Consider the following 20637-nt stretch of genomic DNA (forward strand, 5'->3'; position numbering starts at 1 on the left):
GGAACCCCAGGCCTATCCTCTTTTCTCGAATAGAACCCACTCCTTGTCAGGGCAATAAACATGTTTATAAACAGAATATGGGCTTCCCTGGTGGCGCAGTGGTTGAGAGTCCACCTGCCGATGCAGGGGACACGGGTTCGTGCCCCGGTCTGGGAAGACCCCACATGCCGCGGAGTGGCTGGGCCCGTGAGCCATGGCCGCTGAGCCTGCGCGTCCAGAGCCTGTGCTCCGCAATGGGAGAGGCCGCAGCAGTGAGAGGCCGCGTACCGCAAAAAAAAAAAAAAAAAAAAAGTGTTTATAAACAGAATAAGAGCTAGGCAGGACAGTGCCAAATCTTGCTCAAGTGGCCTCAGATTCAGGTTGAATATTAAACTGGAAACTCCAAAAACGGTATTGCACCTTGCAAATTCCTTCAGAAAGGACCTTCAGGGAGAAGCAGACCCACTTTTTTTTTTTTGTGTGGTACGCGGGCCTCTCACTGTTGTGGCCTCTCCCGTTGTGGAGCACAGGTTCTGGACGCACAGGTTCAGCGGCCATGGCTCACGGGCCCAGCTGCTCCGGGGCATGTGGGATCTTCCCGGACCGGGGCACGAACCCGCGTCCCCTGCATCGGCAGGTGGACTCTCAACCACTGCGCCACCAGGGAAGCCCAAGACCCACTTTTAGTTTGTTCTTTTTTGGCTGTGCCGCAGGGCACGGGGGATCTTAGTTCCCTGATCAGGGATCAAACCCACGCCCCCTGCAGTGGAAGCACAGAATCCTAACCACTGGACCGCCAGGGAAGTCCCCCACCGTTTTATTTGTTGTAGCAAGTTGTTGCAGCCTGGGGACTCCGAGGCAAAGACAGGTGCAGAAGACCCTGAAGGAGGTCCTGGATCCCTGCAGGCCTCCTCCCACCTGAAAAGACAGCATGGTGTTTGTGGAGCAGGGCAAACAGGCTTATGATGACCTCCTTAGGCATCTATAAAGCCAGGTCTCAGGGCAGGTTTTTGTTTGGTTTGTTTTTTACATAAACACATAATCATGAAAACATCCAGTAATACAAAATTATACAGTAAAAATGTAAAGTCCTGTTTAAGTTACCCCCTCAATCCTACTCCCTCTTTTACCTAAGGTAATCACTGTTCACATCTAAGTGCATGTCCTTCAAAACCTTTTTCTTTCATTTACGTGCACACGCATCCACAACCCAGTTAGATAGTTTAAGCTGGCTATTGGGAAGGGGAAGTCAGGAGATGGGAAACGGATCAAAAACACAAAGTCGCTGGGCTGGACCCTCACTCACCGTGTGGAGGTGAAGGTACACCCTCCCCAAGCTGTCCCACCTGCAGCTTGCAGCCATCCTGCAACACTGTCCACACCTCCAGCTCCCACTCAGAAACAAGGCCTCACCGGCTCCCCACAGTCCCCCAGCTCCTGACTGAGGCGCCAGGCCCAGGAAGGAGGCTGTGCTCCCTGGTCCACGCCTGGCGGCCGGTGGTAGAGAAGGGAAGCAGGAGCTTACTCGGGAAGCAAGCCAGTTTAATGTCAGATAGGCCGGGCTCAGAGTCCAGTTCTGCCGCTTGTTGGGCTGAACCTCAGATAAGCCATGCCTCTTCCCTGAACAGCTGGTGCCTGTCTCTAAAATGGAGCTGATGAATATGAGCCACTGGACAGACATTAATCCCCACACAGCACCTGTGGGTTAAGCTCTTACTCTGGGCTCACTGGCTGGGGTGTAGGTGACACCCCGCACACAGGCACATCCCACTCTCTCCCACTCCCCCTTGCCCTGTGGCAGCCCAGGGCAAACAGCCACTCTTCTCTGCCAGCGGGGCCCTGGCAGCAGGTGCACTAGGAAACCACTTTCCCTCAGCCTCAGAAAGGGGAGGGAGGGAGTGAATTCTAATCTCAAACACTGCACTCACCTTAAGCACCGCCGCCCCCCCCCCCCAGTCTCAAGTTCACTGCAGAAGAAGAGGGTGGGGGCAGGGCTGGCTCCGGGGTGGCACCTCTCCATCAGCCCTGTGGGATGAGGCTGGCCCCAGCTGCCCACAGCTCCCTGAATTTAGAATGTAGGAAAGAACTTTGTGTTTTCTGTCCTTAGCTTTGGGCCTAACCTGCAATTCTGGGAAAACAGGAAAAATTCTGCTCAGCACCCTGTTAGACTCACAAGAACTGCACACAGTGACCATTTCAGATAGTTGGGACACCACGCCGTGTGTCTGGAGGGTGGCGGCTACTTCAGCTAGGGTTGTCAGGAGGACCGCTTCCCTCCCGAGCTGAAGTGATGAGAGGGAAGCTGCCAGAAGAGCTGAGGAGAGGTCACTCTGGACCACGAGAAGACCGCGTGCAAAGGCCCCGAGGCAGGAAGAGGCCTGCTCCAGAAAGGGAAAAGCATCCAGTACAGCCAGGGCACAGTGAGAAAGAAGAGCGGAGACATCCATGGGTTGGATCGTGCACGGGGAGGACCCTGGACTTTAAGTGCAGTGGGAAGCAGGGAAGGTATGTGATCCAACAGACGGGTTTAAAAGCTGACTGCTGTGAGGATTAACTGAGCCTGTTTATAGAAGGCACTCAGCCCGGCCTGGCTCACCAGGGCAGCTCAGAAGTCCCGAGGGCCTCTCGTAGTTACTGCTCCTTGGGCTCTGCTGGCCTGGCACTGGCTCAGGGACGTCTGGGGAGTGATGGGGTCAGGCAGGTCAATGCTAATGCCCGATCAGTCCTGTGGTGAAGCCGAACCGTGCCCCTCCTTAAGGGGGCAGTGCAGCCACAGGAGGCTGCTGCCAAGGTTCTCCCACGGGGCCGAGAAGGCCCCTGCTCTCTTTGGGATGGTCCCTCCGAATGGCCTCTTCAAGGGCCCTTCTTCCCCTTCCCTGCCTGTGCTACTGCTTCTCCACCCGGAAGCCCCTTCCAGTCACCGTCATGTCCCTTTACTCACAAATACTATACCTGTTTTGAGAGTTCAGGCTACCTAATGGAAAGCAAGTATTCCTTAAAAAGAAAAAATAAAAATGTTAAGTGGAACTAAGTGACCTCTGTTTAGGGGTGTTAGGGGCCCCTTCAGCAGCTCTAGGACTGCAGTCCCATGGACCCTGGGCCAGGAAGCTTTTCTGAGGAGGGGAGTTCCTGTGACATGACGCTTTGGCTGGGAACACCCCATGGGAGGTCAAATAAACCCAAACTCTGCTCTCCTTGGTGAACCCCCAAAGTGTGCCCACAGGAAGAGGGAGGCGGCCAGTGGGGTGGGAGAAGCCCTCCCACCCCATACCCGCCACTTCTGCCTCCAGAGTGACCCCACAAGTGTCTTCGACCCCTCTCCCATCTCAGGAGCGCAGGTCACCCAGGAGGGCCAGCTCCACTGCACTCCCTCCTCAGCCAGTTGAGGGCTGGCTTCTTAATGCCACACTGCTATCCCAAAGCACTACCCATGGTCTGATAGTCACAAGACCTCTGCCTTTCTCACCTTTTTAGTGGGGAACATGATTTTCCCAAACAACTGGATTAAAAAAAAAACTCGCTTGCATGTGACAGACCGCCCCCCCCCCCCCTTTAAGCCTGGGTGATTCCATCTTAACCACCCGACAACACTCGGCACTATTCCTTACAGGCTGCCTCTCCCAGAGGGCCCAGCACCCCATCATGCCTCCCCTTGACTCAAACTTTTATTCATTTGACAAACTTCTACGAAGTTCCTTTTCTGGGCAGGGCACCGGGGATACGAGGGTAAAAGGCAGCTCTCAAGGAGACCAGTGGTCATGGCATCCACAGTGAGACTACGAGAGCCCAGGCGGGGCACTGGCAGACCACCGAGGCAGGCGTTGACTCGGTGTGAGTGCCACAGAGGGGACAATGGTACCTGAGTGTACAAAGACGGGAGTGGGGACAAATGCATGAGGGAGAGCACGGCAAACTGGGGAGCCTCAGAGAGATGGTAGGGAGTGACCGGAGGTGGGATAGGAGGGGCTGATGGCCTTCTGTGCCAGCTGCACTAGAAGACCAGACATCACCCCCACACAAGAGGGAGCAGGAGGAGAAGAGCCGAAGCAGAAGGTGACATATCATATCTGCATTTTAGAAAAAACCCCTGGGGGCCGAGGAGGAAGGAGGGCAGAGTCCAGAAGCGGAGGCAGGAGGAGGGTTGGGCTGAGCTGGCCAGGGAGGATGCAGAAGATGGGGTGGATTCCACCAGATAAGGTGACCTGTTTGGGGTGGGGGGCAAAGACCCAAGCAAAGAACAGAGAATTCTGGCCCAGGGGTGGGGTTTTGGTGGGGCAGAGGAAGTGCTCCATTTTAAAGTGCCTGTTATGACACAGATGCCTCTCAGGCAAATGCCAGAGCAGGTCAGGTGAGGCAGAACCCTGGGCTGCTGTGCTGAGATCCTGCCCAGACACCCACCCCTCAGCCCTGACACCTACACCGGCTCCTGGACTCCTCTGTCACCCAGTGGGCTTCACAGATGGCCCCTCCACATACCCAGAGGCCACCAAAGAGCCAACTGTGGCCCAGGTGGAAAAAGTCAGCCCTGTGCAGAGGGAGCCTGGTGCTCCCCAGGAAGCCTACCCACTCCTACTGACCTCTGCCCAGCCCAGCCTGACGACTCCCCACCCTCACCCTTGGCTGCAGGAATAGCTCATAGCCCAAGCAACTGGGGCTCAGCCTGGCCGGGCCTTAGTCACTGCACCACAGGACAGGGTGCTACACAGTTGTGTCTCAGTTCTTCCCCTTCACTCTGAGCAATCCCACATCTGTTTCCTGAGAGTGAGATCAGGAAACAAAGAAAGAAGAGGAAGGAGGCTGGTTCCAGCCCTGCCGACCGAGCGGCCAAGAACGGGGCGACAGATGGGAAGGAGGGGCAGTGAGAGGCACTAGGTCCTGGGCCTGAGGAGTTCCACGTGACCAAGAAACGTATGCTCCTCTCAGGCAGTTTCCCCAGGGTGGAATTCAGAGCACGTGCTCTCTAGGGAGCCCCTCACCCTCAGAGACCATTGGTCCCCAGCCAGGACGCAGCAGAATGACGAATCCTTCAAACAACTAATGGCCCCACTCTAGCCCTCAGGGTATGTGAGGTCTGGGGATGAGAAAGATACAGCAATTACAGGACATGGTCACTGTCTGATAAGATCTCAGGGTGCCAGGCACGGAATGTGGCAGCAGGACAGGGAAGAGCAGATGACCTCCTGCCTGTGGCTCTGCTTGTAGGGTATTTGGGTAGAGGAGCAGGGCAGGTGGGACAGCCTGGAAGGGAATCTGGGCTGGTGAGTAGGGTATGGCAGGTGGAGCTCTGAGGCAGAGAAGGTGGATGGAGGTGGGGGGTGGGAGTTATTCCTGAGGCCATCCACCTAGCACACCCAGAAGGGGCAGGGTGGGTGGGGCCTGGAGCAGGATGCATTCCACCCTCTCCTCAGGCTGGGACCTTCCTCTCAAGTCCAAGTCTGACTTCCTTAGGAGAGGCCCAGTGCTCCTGTCCATCTATAGGGAGAGGCCAGGGAAATGCCCAACCCCACTCCCAAGGATCTGCTGGAGGCCTCGGAGACACAGCTTCAAGACTCTGTCTGGAGTCCTAGGTCAAGGATACTCATCTCCCCGCCCAAGGCCTCAGCAATAGGATGATTCCCAATTCTGCGGATGACTGGTGGTGACAGTGTCATTGATTGGGGTGACTACGGTCACCGATCCCCCACATTCGCTTCCTTTGCTGCCTTGCTTTTTACTGACCTCACTCCCAACTCCCAAATCTCTTCTTGCTCTGGAACTTGGCTTGTAGCAGACAATCCCCCACCTCCTCATCCTCTCCCCTAATGCACCCTTCCTCCAGGCCAGAAAGCAGGGGGCTCTCCCTGGGACACTGCCCCCTCTCTCCAGGGTCTCCCCAGGGTTCTGACACCCCTCTGTCCAGGGTCTCCCCAGGACGTGCCACACACTTCATTCCAGTTCTTGGCCTCCTCCTCTCAACTGCCCTCATTGCAGGGAATTCGAGGGTCAAGCAGGCAGACCTGGCTCAAAGCTCCCCAACTTTTTGGGTTGTTTTTTTTGTTTTTGTTTTTGTTTTTGTTTTTTTGCAGTACACAGGCCTCTCACTGCTGTGGCCTCTCCCGTTGCGGAGCACAGACTCCGGACATGCAGGCTCAGTGGCCATGGCTCACGGGCCCAGCTGCTCTGCGGCATGTGGGATCTTCCCGGACCGGGGCACGAACCTGTGTCCCCTGCATCGGCAGGCGGACTCTCAACCACTGCGCCACCAGGGAAGCCCAAAGCTCCCCAACTTTAGAAACCTTTACATCGCTGATGCTTCATCTACACCCAGGTCAGCCCCAGAAACTCCTCCACTCAGTGGGCACATATCACAAACACCCCACTCTCTTGTAACTGTCCTGAAGCTCTTCACTGCCCTCCTCCCACTCGCCATAACTCTATCTCCCCGCACCGCCAATCCTTTGTGACTTTACTTCCTTGTCTGCTCAGCCTAGACCTGACCCTCCAAGCCTCAGCTCCACCACTTCCATGCTCCTGTCTCAGCTACCCAGAAGCCCCACGAGAGGCCAGCCTGACCAACTATAGAGAGAAAATCACACTGCCCTGCTCGTGGCCCTTGGAGCCACCTGGCAGCCCTCAGCATGCCTCGTGGCACCCGCCCCTGGTCCCCACACTAGCCAACAGCTTCACATCTCCCACTCTCCTTGAGAACCCAGTGTCACGCAAGAAGCATCCTCTCCTGTCTGACCCTGGCCCTTGATCTGCACCCCCACCCTTGGTCCTGGATCTGTTAGACAGGCCCCCAACCCCAGCACCCAACACTCCCCTTGAGCTAAGCCTTTCCTCTTTCTTTCCTTCCCAGTCAAGCTCCCAGGGAGAGCAGGCTGTACGTCTCCCCCCTCGCCCTTCACGCCTGGCTGCCAGACCTAACAGACACCTTTGAGACCTTATCTCCCTGAATCACACAGAGCTGACCCAACTGCTCTCAGCTCTCCTCTCCCCAGGCCTCCAGAAACCCCTTCTGTCTGTCTCCTTGCCTCTCTGGCTGCTGCTGCTCCTGTCCCTGTCCCTCAAATGTCCCTTTTGCAGAAATCCATCTTCTTTTCAGCCAAGAATTCTCAGGTCCCATACCTCCAACTGCTTTCCTGAAGTCTCCCCACCTTCACACACTCCATGTGACTCCAACGTAGCTCAGCTCTGACTCCCAACCCGCTCTGCCCCAGCTCTCCACCTGAAACCCTTTCCCGCCCACCGCCCCAGCCCCCCTCCTTTCAGGATTTGTCCCTACCTGCCCTCCAGGTAGGGCAGCTTCAGGAGTCTTGACAGTGGGAAGAGGGAAAGGCAGGACACACCTGTTCTTCTTCCTCCTCTCGGGCCAGTCTGCTTCAAGCCTCAGCCCAATGCCCCCTCCTTCACCAGCCTTTCTAGACTCCTGACCTCACAGGTAGGACTGAGGGCGACCTCCCCACACTCCACCCCTCCTTGTCCAAGTCTGTTTGAACTTGGCAGGCCTCTGTGATGAGCTGCTTATGAATCAAGCTCTTCTACTCTACTGTGACTTCGAGCCCAGGTGTCTCACACCATATACTCAGTGTACCCAGGAAGGAGGAAGCAAGAGAAGGAAACAGATGGAGACTCAGGAAAATCCCAAACCACTTGGGCCCAAGAGGGGAATTTAACTCTAAATAACAGGGGCCATTTGCCAACTTGTTTGTTCTAGGCATGTGTCCTTCCCAGCAGACATCTTCACATGATGAGAAGGCAGGCTGGGCTCTGCCTCAGCCCTGAAGCAGCACTGGGATTTTTCAAATGCTAATGGAAACTGGCATTCCACAGTGACTGCCAGGCTGCCAGTTACCCGGAACCTGATAGTGGGCCCTTTGCTGATGGCACATAATGGAGGGCACGTGCCAGGTATAAAGGGGCGTAACCATTAAGGAGGCATTAGTCACAGCACCGTAGGCCAGTTGGCTGGCCCATCTGCTGCCGCTGGTCAGAAGTTCAAGTGCAGGTCTTACCAGTGGCAACTGAGCCTATGGATGGGACCCGAGCAGGGCAGAGTCCTAACCGTATTAGCCACTCGAAAGGTTTCCTGCAGGGACTCAGGGACTTCCCTGGCGGTCTAGTGGTTAAGACTTGGCGCTGGGACTTCCCTGGTGGCGCAGTGGGTAAGAATCTGCCTGCCAATGTGGACTGGGGACACGGGTTCGATCCTTGGTCCGGGAAGGTCCCACATGCCACAGAGCAGCTAAGCCTGTGCGCCACGACTACTGAGCCCATGCACTGCAACTACTGAAGCCCGCGTGCTCTAGGGCCCGAGTGCTGCAAATACTGAAGCCCGTGCCTAGAGCCTGTGCTCTGCAACAAAGAGAAACCACTGCAATGAGAAGCCTGCGCACCACAATAAGGAGCAACCCCCGCTCACTGCTGGTTTGGTCCACCCACAAGCAGGGACTGGGGTTGCAAGGGGGCTCTGCTAATTCAAGGTCTTTACCTTCTGAGTTCAAAAGGTCCTCCCAACAACAGCCCCCAAGGGCATAGGAGAAACCAACTAGCTACACAGAATGAGAAGCAGAGGGAGAAAACCCAGCTGTCAGAAGCTAGAATTTTGACTGGTCTGAATTCTAAGCAAGGTGCCTGTGATAGGTGTGCCTCGGAAGGCTGGGCACATGGCAGGCTCTCAGCAAGTATCTTTAGGCCTGACAACAGAGCTGGGCTGGGAGGGAATCTTGCAGGTTTAATCATTTTAGTAGGCATTCAAGACTTCCTGAACGCCAGTGTATCAAGTGCTGGAATATGAAGATGCAAGGCCCAGTCCTAGCTCTCAATGAGCTTCTGGATGTGAGGACATGGTGTATTGACCATGCCAACTCAGGAGCAGATGCTATGAGAGAAAAGCACAGGGTGTCTGGGCCCCCAGCCTACAAGAAAAGAGGGGTCTGGAAGGATTCCCTAGCCAGCACCTGCCTGGCCTAGAACCTGAAGGCTGAGGAGGCCTTCGGCCAGGAAGCAGCAGAAACAGCATACGAACAGGACAGGGCCTTGGAGAGCATAGCTGTTTAGGGCCAGTGAGTGTCATTCATGGCTCAGATTCAAAGACAGTTCTACAGCCCAGCTTCATGGGCTCTAAGAAGCCAAAGGGCCCAAGACTGAGGCCTGGGGTTCACCAGGCTGCCGAGGAAGGACAGTGCTTCTGTGTGCTGGGAGGTGGGGACAGGATGGCCCAGGAAGGCAGGGAAAGAAACCAGAGGCAAGTGGCGTTAACGTATACCCCTGGATCCTTTGAAGGCCCACAGGTTTAGGAAGATAGGAAGGCGGGAATGACCCTTGCTGAAAAATGAATTACAGATGATAATTAGGGAATGAGGACAAATTGACTCAAGGAAAGGCTGAAGGGACAGAAGCCAGAGAAGCTTTTGGTGGGACACAGGTAATGAGCTACATTTAGAATGCTACACAGTGGAAGGGCTTTTATTGGTAACAGAATCACCCATCAGTAATCAATTGGTACCCAATTAAAATTGTGTAACAATTAGGCGGACACACAGTTTCAGGTTATGCGAAACAGGCCAAGCCATGTGTAGTGGCTTCTCAATGGCCTGTAAGAGGAGAGTGCAGCCTGGGCAGGATGGAGGGAGAAACCATGACCGCACACAAGTGACCCCTGCCAGCAGCTCCTTGGGCAATATCCAGGGGAGATGGATAAGGTCCCACGGCCAGGCAGGGGACCATAACTGCACAAGATAGAAGGAGAGCTTGTTGCACGTACCCCTAAGTGAGCAGGTTCCCTAAGAGACGAAGATAACTGCTAACAGCACTTATCCAGAGGCCGGGACAGCCCTGGGGGCCATGCGCCTCCTTTGGGTAAAGAGGAACTCCTTTTGCCTTTCCTCACCCTCTCCCGTGCGGCCCCTCAGCATGGGGGAAAGATTACGGAGGGGGCACTATATACTTGCCCTCTGTATCTTCAAGAGTCTTTCCAAAGTCCCACCTGCTGCTAATGCTGATGCACTACACAGAAACTGGGGTCCTGGAATGAGAGCGACAGGACCCAGAGAATTCTGCGACCTTGGATCTATCTCTGTGTCTGAGAAGGCCTGTTTTCAGAGATCTAATTGTGAGAACGCCCTGAGAGGACCAACTGTCGGGCTGGAGGGGAATGAGGTCCTTTGAGATGAGTGACAATCTGGAAGTTTCCCAAAAGGCAAATAAACACACATGTGACAGGAAGCCCCGGGAATCAATCATGTGATTTTGCACCTTTAGTATCTTACATTTTGCTGTTTAACCAACAAACAGGGGCTCTAGGACAGAAATAAAAAGCCCACTATCCTGCCCCCATCCCCCCAAAAGGCAAGAGATCATTAATCAGATTTTTGTTACCTTATCTACTCTGCTCTACAGACATGAAACATCAGGCATCTCCAAGGTTCAGTCTTCTTTTTCTCACTCCACACCACCCCACTCCCTGGCTTCAGTGCCACACAGGAAGTAGTACCCAGGACACTTTTGTGTTTGCTCTCCTTGGCTCCAGACCAATCTCTATCCAGGAATTCTTACTGACCCTCAGCTCAACATCTCCACACCGCAAGTCATCACCCACTCCCAGGCCTGTCCCTTCCAGCACACTCTGTGTGGCACAGCCTTACCAGCTGCCAGTCACCCAACCTTGGAATGTTCCCTAAGTCCTCCTTTATCCCTGGTCCTTCCCATCCCTGCAGCCACTTGTCTCAAGATCTTGCTCTCTTTTCTGTCCCCACTGCCCTTCCTTGGTGCTGGGCCTTTTGTCCCGCCAGGTATATCCCCATGTTATGTTAACCGCCCTCAGTGCAGGACTTCACCAACCCACCCTGGCCACCACTGCCTGGTCACCCATGGGGGCACAATCTAACCAGTCACTCACAAACCCGAGATCCCTTAGCGGCTCCCCACCACTCTCAGGGTAAAATGCAAACTCGGGGCTGGTACTCAAGGCCTCTCCTGACTGCCACCAGCCTAGCTCCTTAACTTAATCTCCCTCTCCTCACCCCAACCACCAGAGCTACCCACTGCCCTTCTCCCAACAGCCGGTGGGTGGGAGCTGTATTCCTGTACTTCACACACTGTGCCTTGGCCTGGAAGTCTCATTCCCTCATGTGGTCCTGCCACTCCATTCGTTTTTCAAAAAAAAAAATTTTTTTTTTTTTTCTTGACCACACCGCGAGGCTTGTGGGATCTTAGTTCCCTGACCAGGGATTGAACCCATGCCTTCCGCAATAAGAGCGTGGAGCCTTAACCACTGGACCGCCAGGGAACTCCCCGTTCTTCAAAATTTAATTCGAGCCCTTCTCAGGAGCCCCCACTAAAGGCCAGCTGGACTCCGCCCCTCTGTGCCCATAGCAAGCTCCGTCTGCCTCTGTGAGAGCGCCGACCGCAGTGCCACAGTTCACTGGCCCGTCTCCTCACTGTACCCTAAGCTCTTCAAGGGCACAGGCTCACTCAACTTTGTAGCCACAGAATACCGGGCACAAGTCCTCATCATGTGAATTATGATTTGGATAAACTTGCACTGAAAAAATAACAAAAATCATCAAATAATGAATTTAGGTTGGTCCTTAGTGAAAAGCCCAAGGTGTTGTTTCTCTGATATTATCTCCATTTGGAAAGTGACACTTGAAACAGCCACTGAAACTGCTGCTTCAAGTTGAAAAGGCCTTTTTTCTTCCCTGCACAGAGTTGTCATAACAGAGAAGCTATGCTCAAACAGGTAAAACATTGAACAGGGTAAATATTAAGTGCTTTTTTATAACCTGCTTCATTGTCCTTATGTACTTCAAACCAGAAACAATCTAAAAGCAAACACTTAAATATGTCTTCTGAGATTGGCTCAGACTGTAATGAGAATTAGGCGCAACACTGCATGCTCAAGGTCACTTGGCCTGCTGACAGTCCTGGCAGGTGTGGTCAGCGACAGCTAGCATGGGTCACCAGCAGGTGAACTTGCAAATTCAGGGGGTGAATTTTGTTATTATGAAAAACCTGCCTAGATTACTACATTACTTCTACATCCCCTGAAGGTCACCCTTCATCCAGATGAAAACCACTGCATTAGTTTTAGCACCTTGGTTCATTTCAACAACCATTCAGGGAGAACCCCTGGCCCATTCCATATGAGGCAATGGGGGAGCAAAGATGAATGCGACGTGGCTCCAGCCCTGTTCATAGGGAGAGATGAGCTTCTAAACAGAGCACTCGCTACTGGATAAGTACTTCTCATACATGCTTTACCTGAGAAGACTAAACGAGGACCAACCTTCAGGATAAAAGGATGCATATATGGGGGTTGTACCACTGGCTAGAAACGGAAACTGTAAAACCTCTGCGAGTTTTCTTGATCTTTTCTTACCCGGGTTTGTTTCTCCAACCCTGTATCCCTTAAAAAGAAAAAACCAGCACATCTGTCTTCAAGGCAATTAAGTAAATGTTTACAGGTGGCTACTGTGTACTGGGGCTAGAAAGTGAAGATGGAGCGGAGCCCTCGCCTCACGTAGAATAAACCGCTGTATCTGATGAATAATGGGATTTTTCCCCCCTGTAATTGCCTAGATGTTCCTGCAGACCTGGGAGAAAACACACACAGAACTAAGGAAAACCACCTTCAAGTCCTTCTACTGGCCCTGGAAAGGCAGGCAAACTCCTCACCAGGAATAAGCAGCTAGGTAAAGACCTCAACACCAGCATCACAACCACAGCCACATCGGCCACCAGGTCTGTGCCTCCCAGGCACATCGCTATCTTAACAGCTGACCCGCGCCTCCGCACTGCCCGGGTGGTCTTCAGCCTCTGGCCTTTAGTGTCAGCCCAGCAAGTGGTAATCCAGGAAGCCCACCGCTCGTCTGTTCCCTACAGAGTAAGGCCACCAGGCCACCAGCGCCCTTGCCAGAAGAGGACCTTGACCGAGTGCAGCCCATCCCCGACCTCCAGCTGTGCTTACTCAAGCCTCAGAGAGCACAGCGCCCAGGGCCCCTGTGGAAACGCTTCCGTCCCCAGCACAGCCTGGCAGACAGCTGCCGCCTGGCACAGCGGCCACCCCAGGAGGCACCCGCCGGACAGGACTCAGAGACTGGGTAGATACCTAGGCGGCAGGTGGGCAGCGTGTAATCCTGGGGCAAGCGTAGGACCAGGACGGAAGCAGCTGCAGGTCTTCGAAGACAGAACGTTATCAGAGAATCTGTTGCAATTTCGAGTCTAGAAGAGGATTTCCTACCCCGCAGAGACCGAAAGCGCCCGAGGAAGGAGTGACACAGAGCCAGCTCTTCCCACCGCCGCCTCGCCCGGAGCCGGCCGGAGAGCCGACAGCGCCTGGTGAGGGGCGCCGGCGCGACCCCCGGGGTCGGTGTCCCGCGGGTCCGAGGTCGGCTCCGGACCCACGTCGCGCCCAGCCCGGCGCTCGGGCCGCGGGGCAGAGCCGGCGGCGGCGGGCAGTGCCCGGCGGACGGTCGCGGGCCCCGGGCGCGCGGGCTGCGGAACCGCCACCCGCACCGCGGCAGGTCCCCGCGCCCCGCTCGGACGGAGGCCCGGCAGCAAGGCCCCCACGCCCCCTCCGTCAGCACGCCCCCTCCGTCAGCACGCCCGGGACGCGGTGACAGTCGGCCACCCGACCCCGCGGCCCCCGCGCCGGGCCGTCACGCCCCCGCCCACCCCGTTGCGCACCTACCACCGCCCGCCGCGCTGGCCGAGAACCCACCTCCCGGCGCCGCGCCGCGCCGCACCGCGCCGCTTTCTCCTCAGCTAGCTGAGCTCCCGAGCGTCGGCCTTTCTGCGCACGCGCGCACGCGGCCCCGCCCCCGCCGAGACGCGCCGCCGGCTGCCCACCCGCGGCGCCCGCGGGTCTCTGGGGCAGCGGGCTCCGGGCATGCGCGCTGACGCCCCGAGGCGAGGCGGCAGGAGCATGCGCCGGCTCAACACGGGTCCCGATGAGAGGCGAGGGGCGCGCGCGAGTGGGCGGGTGGCTGCCAGGCCCAGCTGTGGGCAAGGCTGGGGTATCGGGGGTCGGCAGGGGTGCCCGCCGGAGTCGCTGCCGGGTTACGCGTAGACCTGGGAACGCGCGCCCGCGTGGGCACGACGTCCGGAGGAATGCATGGGGGGGCCTCCGGGTGGGACCTGGGTGGAGGAGTCCTGAGGCCGAGGCCGAGGCCGAGAGAGACAGCCAGACGGAGACAAGAGACAGGGACACAAGGGGGCAAAAAAGAGGCTGAACACAGCGGGGGGCAGGGACACGGACGCCCAGCCGGCAGAGACAGGACAGGCAGAGGTGACCTACGGGACAGACAGGAACCAGAGGCCGCGGTCCTCGTTGGGGGAGGAGTCATAGCGCCCTCTGCGTGTCCTGACAGGGGGCGGGGGAGCCAATGTCACCGAGCTCCATGGGGGTCCACAGGCGTCTGTGGTAGCCACAGTGCCTCTTGGGGAGTCAGGGCGCTCTCTGGCGGATCACAGAGTCCGGGGGCGGGTGGAGTCTCAGCGGCCCTTGGGATATTCGCAGATCTCTATGCGTCCTGGCATCAGAAGGGGGTTCATAACTATTTGAGGGGGGTGTCAGTGCCTTTCAGGAAGGTGAGAACGCTGAGGGACCACGACATCACGGGGGGCTGTGTCACAGAGGCCCTTGAGGTGTTCGCAGAGCCTCTAAGTATTCGGCCCCACAGGGGGTTCACAGCCCTCTGGGGGTATCGTGGTGTCCCTCTGAGGAGGCAGATAGCTTGAAGGTGGGGGGGCCAAGGGGTCCTTTGGATGACAGCTGCTCCAGGGGGCCTCAAAGCAGCTCTCTGGGGCTATCACATCTCTCTGTATTGGGGCGGGGGTGTCCCTGCGTCCGTCACACCCCTCCTGGGCAGGAGCTCGAGGCACCGAGGGAGGCGCAGGGCAGTGTCGGGGCAGGGGGCCCAGATGGCGACGCGAGCAAAGACTTCTCGGCAGGCGGATGCACTGGATGAACGTGTGCCTTGATGTGTGAGAAGCGCCCCGCCCGGTCCCCGCCCGGCCCCCGCCCGGCCCGCGGGCTCAGGCCGCCCCGCAGCGCCCCCGCCTCTCGCGCCTCTGCAGCCTCCGAAGGCGCCTCGTCCACGCATCCCGCCAGGGCAACACGAGGCTCCCGCGGGCGGCGCTGAGCCCGGGCCCCCGGCCCTCGGGACCCCCGGCCGCGGCCCCCGGCCCGCCCCCCAGCAGCAGGTAGCGGCGGTCGGGTAGTAGGCGCGGGCAGCCGCAGGCGGCGTCCCGCGCAGGCACCCACAGCGCGCTGCTCCCGCGCCGCGCGCGCTCCTCGCCGCTCCGGAACACGGCAAGCACGGCCACCGGGAAGCGCGTCCAGGAGCCGCGCGCCTCGCCGCGCGCGCGCACAGCCACCTGCACCGCTGCGGGGGAGGCGAGAGGGGGCGGGGTCAGGCGGGGCGGGGCCCGGAGGGGGCGGGCCGCGCAGAGGAGGACAGGGCGCCCGCGGGGGTGGGAGGCGGGGTGGAGGAGGAACACAAAGAGGACACGCCGCAGCGGGAGCACGGAGAGGCCACGGGGGCTGACAGGGCGGGGCCGGCGACAGCGGAGGACCTGAGGGCCGGGGGATGGCCTTGGGGTCCAGCGAGGGTCAGGGTATACAGAGGGAAAGTAGGGCAAGGTGAGGAGGACGGGGGCAGGAGGCCTGAGGGTGGCCTACCGTAGTCCTTCCTGCAGAACTTCTTCAAGCTGATGCGGTAGCTGCCACGGGCAGGTTTGCAGTGCAAGTCGCAGTCTGGGAGGAGGGCGCAGGAGGAGGTTGGCACCGATCTGCACCTCCTTCTCCCACCTTCTCCTCCTCCCCTCCTGGAATCCATTGCCCCCTCCAGCCAAGGACATGCCCCCTCTGGAACCTCCACTCACCCTGGGGCTCCACAGGGCTGCTCTCCTCAGTGGGTCCAGGGACAGGGGTCTCTGTGGAGAGGATGAGATAAAGGCCTTCCTCTGAAGGGAGCCAAGGGAATCTGCAGGGCTCAGGGGACAGTTGAGGGGGGCAGGGGGATCTGCGGGGCCCAGGTAGGCAGCAGCAGGGAGCTGGGTTGACCTTGGCTGAGGTGGTCTAAGCAGGGCAGCATCACTCACTAACGCAGGGTGCCACTGGAGAGCGGCTCTGCTGGAAGCCAGGGGCACAGCGGTTGCAGGTGAGGCCAGTGACGCCATCCTTGCAGGGACACTGGCCTGTGGTCTGGTTGCAGGTTTTGCCAGCAGCACCAACAGGGTGACAGTCACAGGCTGAGGATAGAAGTGGGATGGTCAGAAGCCCATCTAGGGATGTGGGAAACCAGAAGGTGAGGGTGTGCAGGTAGCTGGCGGCAGGCTCACCCCTACAAGCGCGGCGGTCACTCAGGGCACGGCCTGGGTCTCGATAGAAGCCCTCCTGGCAGTAGTGGCAGTGCCGGCCGGCAGTATTATGCCGGCAGTTGAGGCAGACACCTCCACTGCGGCGGCCAGACAGTCGGTACAGCTCCATGTTGAAGCGGCAGCGGCGGGCATGGCCATTGCAGGAGCAAGCTGCAGGGAGGGATGAGTCAGGGACAGGCTGGCCTGGTCTCAGATCCCCAGGCCACCCTCCAAGGCCTCACCAAGGCAGGCGTGGGCTTCCCGGGCTGTGGCCCGCTGCCATGGCCTGTCGCAGTAGAAGGGCTTGCAGCGGCCGCAGTCGGGGCCCTCGGTGCCATGCCGGCAGTCGCAGATCAGATGGCCCTGGGTGTCCAGCAGGCACCTGGAGGCATGCCCATTGCATTTGCAGCGCCCGCCCACCTGGAGCTCAGTGGCTGAGTAAGAGTAAGGGACCATGGCCGTGGCGTCCCTCGTGTCCCCCAGCATGGTAGGCCTTGTGAGCACTACTTGAATGTCTGTGGCGGTCACCCAGTCTTGGAGCACCGGGCTGCTGTCCAGATCCAGGCCTGGCGGGCTGCCGTCCTGCACGCTGAAGGCCAGAAGGCCACCCCCATCAGGCTGGGCCTGGGGCTCAGGGAAGCACAGGGCTTCGGGCCCCAGGCCAGCTGGGCCATCTGCAGGGGCAGGCACACGGCCATAGTCTACGCCACAGCGGGAGGAGAAGAAGCCCAGTGGGGTCCAGCTTCGGCCATGGTCCTGCGACTTGAGCAGGGCCACCGAAGTGGGGGGTGCAGAGCAGAAGCGCAGGCTCACGAACACCAGCTCAAAAGCCTTGCCGAGGGGCACTGTGAGGGTCACGTTGAGGGGCACCTGCGTCAGCGAGTCCGAACGCCAGCACACCGGGCTTGTGGTGCCCCCTGCGGAGGTCAGGAGGGTGGCAGGGTGTGCCCGCCGCGGGTCCGAAGCGTCGCAGGCCCGCGTGGCCGGCCGCCCGCACGTGCTGGACGCCAGCACCTCGCGGCCCAAGGCCGCGTTCACCAGGCCGGGCACGCAACCGCGGGGCGCGCCCCCCTCGTCATGGCAGGGGTCGGCGGGCCCCGGCGGCCCCGGGCTCAGCGCGGCCGAGAGCGTGCCCGCGGCCAGCAGCAGCCCCCAGGGCCAGCCGGGCATGGCCGGAGCCGCCGTGGGTCAGCCAGCCGGCCGGGGGCCCACGCCGCTGCCCTCGGGAGAGCCCGATCCGAGGCTCTGCCCGCTGGCCCGCGGTGCCGAGCAACCAGAGCCCCGGGCCGCTCCAGTCAGGGCCCAGAGGTGGGCGCAGCCGCCGTTACGCCCCGGGCCGAGCGGAGCAGCGGGGATGTCGGCGCGTCCTCCCGCTGGGCCTGGAGCGTTGACAGGCGTCGCCCCCGCTCTCGGCGCCTCCGCCCGCAGAGGCCCCACCCGCCGCCCGCCGCTCGCACTCACCCACCGAGTGCCGGGTCGAGCAGGTCTCCCGGCCTCCCTGGACCGGCCGAGGGCGGGCGGGGCCTGGGGCGCCCCGGCCGCCGCCTCCTCCCGGCTGCAGCGAGGGCGGGCAAGCTGTGTCAGTAGAGGGTGGGGGGCGCAGCAGGCGCAAGCCTGGGCGCAGCCGGGGGCGGGGCTGCTCGGGCCGGGAAGGAGGGAGGGAGGGGAGGGGAGGGGGCCGGGGAGGGGGCCTCGTCGGCAGAGCCGGAATCAGAAGCAGATTCAGACACTGGCTGGGCCAGCGGGGGAGGGGGCTGGGAGGCCCTGGAGCCGGGGGAGGGGCCGGGGAGCCAGGAATGTGCTGGCGGGAGGGCTCTGGAGGGGGTGGCTCAGCCACGCTGCCCGTGGGGGACCACCCAGCCGGCCCCCGGCCTGCCTCCAGGCTTTGACTGCTCCTGGGGTTGTGCCACGTGCCGGGTGGGGGTCTGGCTGCCTCCTCCCTTAGGCACATCAGGCAGCCTGGGCCCTGGATCTGAAGGTGGGACCCTCATGCTCCCATTGGTCCCTACAGGGCACACTCAGCACAGAGGGAGCCAAGCTGGGCTGGTGGTTGTGGGGTGTCCCCAGGGCAGCAGTCTGCTGTAGTAAAAAGAACCCAGGATTGGGGCCAGGTCTGATTTTGAATCCAAGCTGCTTCAGTTTCTAGTTGTGTGGTTTCAGTTCCTCAACCTGCCCAAGCTTCAGTTTCCTCATCAGCCAGATGCCTATTATTCAACTTTGCCAAGCTGTTGGGATTTCATGAGCCACATAGGTATTGGATGTAGCCAGGGAGCTCAACAGACTGGAGTCCCTCCTTGATGGAGGAGGCAAAACATCCCAGGAAGGGTCAGCCCCGTGCAAAGGGGGCAGGGAACATGGGAATATGTCCCACCTGGGAGCAGCTCTGAGGCCTGAAGTTCTAGATGGGAGGCTGACCCCAGGCCAAGCCCAGCTGTCAGTGGAGGACACCACATGGGCGTGTCTGTGTAGGCGGGGCTGCCACCCTCGGTTGGGCCAGAGACACTGCAAGGACAGATAAGAGGATGGAGAGAAGCAGAATCCTTGTGCTATTTAGGAGAGGAGGAGCAGGAGGACATAGAAGCCTCCCAGGGGACACTGAAGGAGAAGAGGAGGACACACGAGGGCTTGACCTTGGAGAAGGAGCAGCAGGAAGACAGGGTGATTGATGGGCTACCTGGAGTGACTGACACTCTCTGGTCAGGCCCTTCACCAGGCCTAACCAGCACAAATGCAAGGGTGAGGGGTGAAGGGACTGAAGGGATAATAGGAGACTTTGGAAAGACTGAGCCAGGAGGGCCAGAGGGGCTGCTGGCCTCTCTCTTCTTCTCTGGCAGCAACAGGAAGGCTGAGGGTGCCCCTCACCCCACAAAGCAGGTGCCACTGGGGCCTGTCCCTCAACTTCCCAATAAAGAGTATGTGTCCCTTATAACAAACAGCCATGCACGAATGAGGTAGCTGGCAGGGAACACGGTTCTGCTCTGGGATGGGTCAAGTTCAGAAAGAGCACCTTCCCAACCATTCTCTTCAAGGTTCTTCTGATCATCAGCCTCAAACATTCTTGGGATGGGGGGAGCTCTGGTGGGAGAGCGGGAGGTGTGATAGATCCTTCTCGGACTGTTAGAAGCAAGGAGGTGGCCACAGTGGGGAGAAATGCCCAGGCCCAAGCCAGTGGTTCCCCAGGGCCTGAGACAAGACTCCAGGGAAACCTTGGCTGTCTGGACTTCAGGACTCCTGCTGGGAAGGAGGAAAGCAGGGAGCAGCTCCCCCTCCCCAGCCTTGCAGACTTTGTGTGCAGCACAGCCTCCTCGTGAGTTGGGGGTAGGGTCTGCAGAACATCTGGTGGCCTCTGGTGTGGGTGAAGGCCCCCAGGGCTCATCCTGCAGAGTGTTCACCAGGGTCAGCAGGCAGGTACCTGGCCCAGAGCGTCGTTGCCCCACTAGCTCCCCAGGGAGGTGGCTGCAGGCAGCCCAGGCTCTTTTCTGGAGTGGCCCTAGGTGTGCTTTCTATTCTGGCCCCGGGGGCAGCCCTGGCAGATGGTGTGATGGGAGTTAGGGAGGGCCTTCCTCACAGCCCCCCACCCAGGCTCAGTGCTACTTGGGACTCAGCCATCTGTCCCCAGTCCTTGACTAGGGCCTCTCAGACCTCACACCTCTCTGCTGGCCCTGCCCCTTCCCGGCACCTTAGAAGAGGCTCAGCCTCTAGTTCCCCACCTGCAACTCCTCAGGCTGCTGCAGGCCTCCCCTCCCCTGCCCCCACTCAGAGTGACAGCTGCTAGCTCTGGGGCTCCAGGAACCTCTCTGGGGGAAGAGGGACCGAGGGGGTCCTGACATGTCTCAGGGGGCTGGGGTCTTTCTCTTAAAAGGCCAACTGATAAAATACTCCCGGCTTAGCCCACGACCTACTGTCCCCACCAGACTTTTGCAAGCCACCACTTGTTCATATATAGCACAAACATTTACTGAGCGCCTATTTTGCCTCGAGGGGCTTCCAAACCAGTGGGGTTTGGACAGCTAGGGGAGGAGGACACAGACCACTGTGCCTCGCCCCGAGGAGGGTAGCCACGTCAAGTCCCCGGCCCGCCGCCGCCCAGGACCCTGCATACCCTGCAGGGCCCCCGTGCCGTGCAGGCTGCCGCCAGCCCCGCGCTCAGCCAGGACGGCTCTGCGCGCCAAGCGAAACGCTCAAAAGCAACATGGGCGGAGGCGGGTGCGAGAGCGGGAGAGCTGAGTCGGGGGAGGGGAGGGAGATGGCTCGAAGTGCCCAAAACTCGGGCATCCTGAGGGTTCAGAACAGTTTGGGGACGGCGTCTGGGGA

At 59.1% G+C, this 20637-nt stretch overlaps 1 protein-coding gene across 2 annotated transcripts; it reads right to left on the minus strand.

Moving 5' to 3' along the window:
* Window positions 1-13841: 13841 nt before the first annotated feature.
* Window positions 13842-17895, minus strand: NTN3 (netrin 3). Of its 2 annotated transcripts, none has more exons than XM_030763612.2 (6): window positions 16566-17895; window positions 16306-16494; window positions 16066-16215; window positions 15847-15897; window positions 15644-15718; window positions 13842-15347 (listed from the first exon to the last, which is right to left on the minus strand). In XM_030763612.2, exons 1-6 carry the CDS (start codon window positions 17491-17493, stop codon window positions 14998-15000), a joined length of 1743 nt encoding a protein of 580 aa, XP_030619472.1. In that variant the 5' UTR covers window positions 17494-17895; the 3' UTR covers window positions 13842-14997. The 2 variants fall into 2 exon arrangements, with proteins under 2 accessions (XP_030619472.1, XP_089752481.1); XM_089896355.1 differs by having other exon boundaries at window positions 15847-15921.
* Window positions 17896-20637: the final 2742 nt, after the last annotated feature.

Source organism: Delphinapterus leucas, chromosome 15 (assembly GCF_059928025.1).
Source record: "Delphinapterus leucas isolate spDelLeu-1000000601 "Yukka" chromosome 15, BTC_Dleu_Yukka2, whole genome shotgun sequence".
Lineage (NCBI taxonomy): Eukaryota > Metazoa > Chordata > Mammalia > Artiodactyla > Monodontidae > Delphinapterus > Delphinapterus leucas.

Coding starts and splice junctions, on each gene's coding strand:
- NTN3 (XM_089896355.1), bottom strand. CDS start 17,493: ATGCCCGGCTGGCCCTGGGGGCTGCTGCTGGCCGCGGGCACGCTCTCG. Junction 15,719..15,846: donor CAGCCCTGTGGAGCCCCAGG/GTGAGTGGAGGT, acceptor CCCTCCTCCCAG/ACTGCGACTTGCACTGCAAA. Junction 15,348..15,643: donor GTTCTGCAGGAAGGACTACG/GTAGGCCACCCT, acceptor CCTCCCCCGCAG/CGGTGCAGGTGGCTGTGCGC.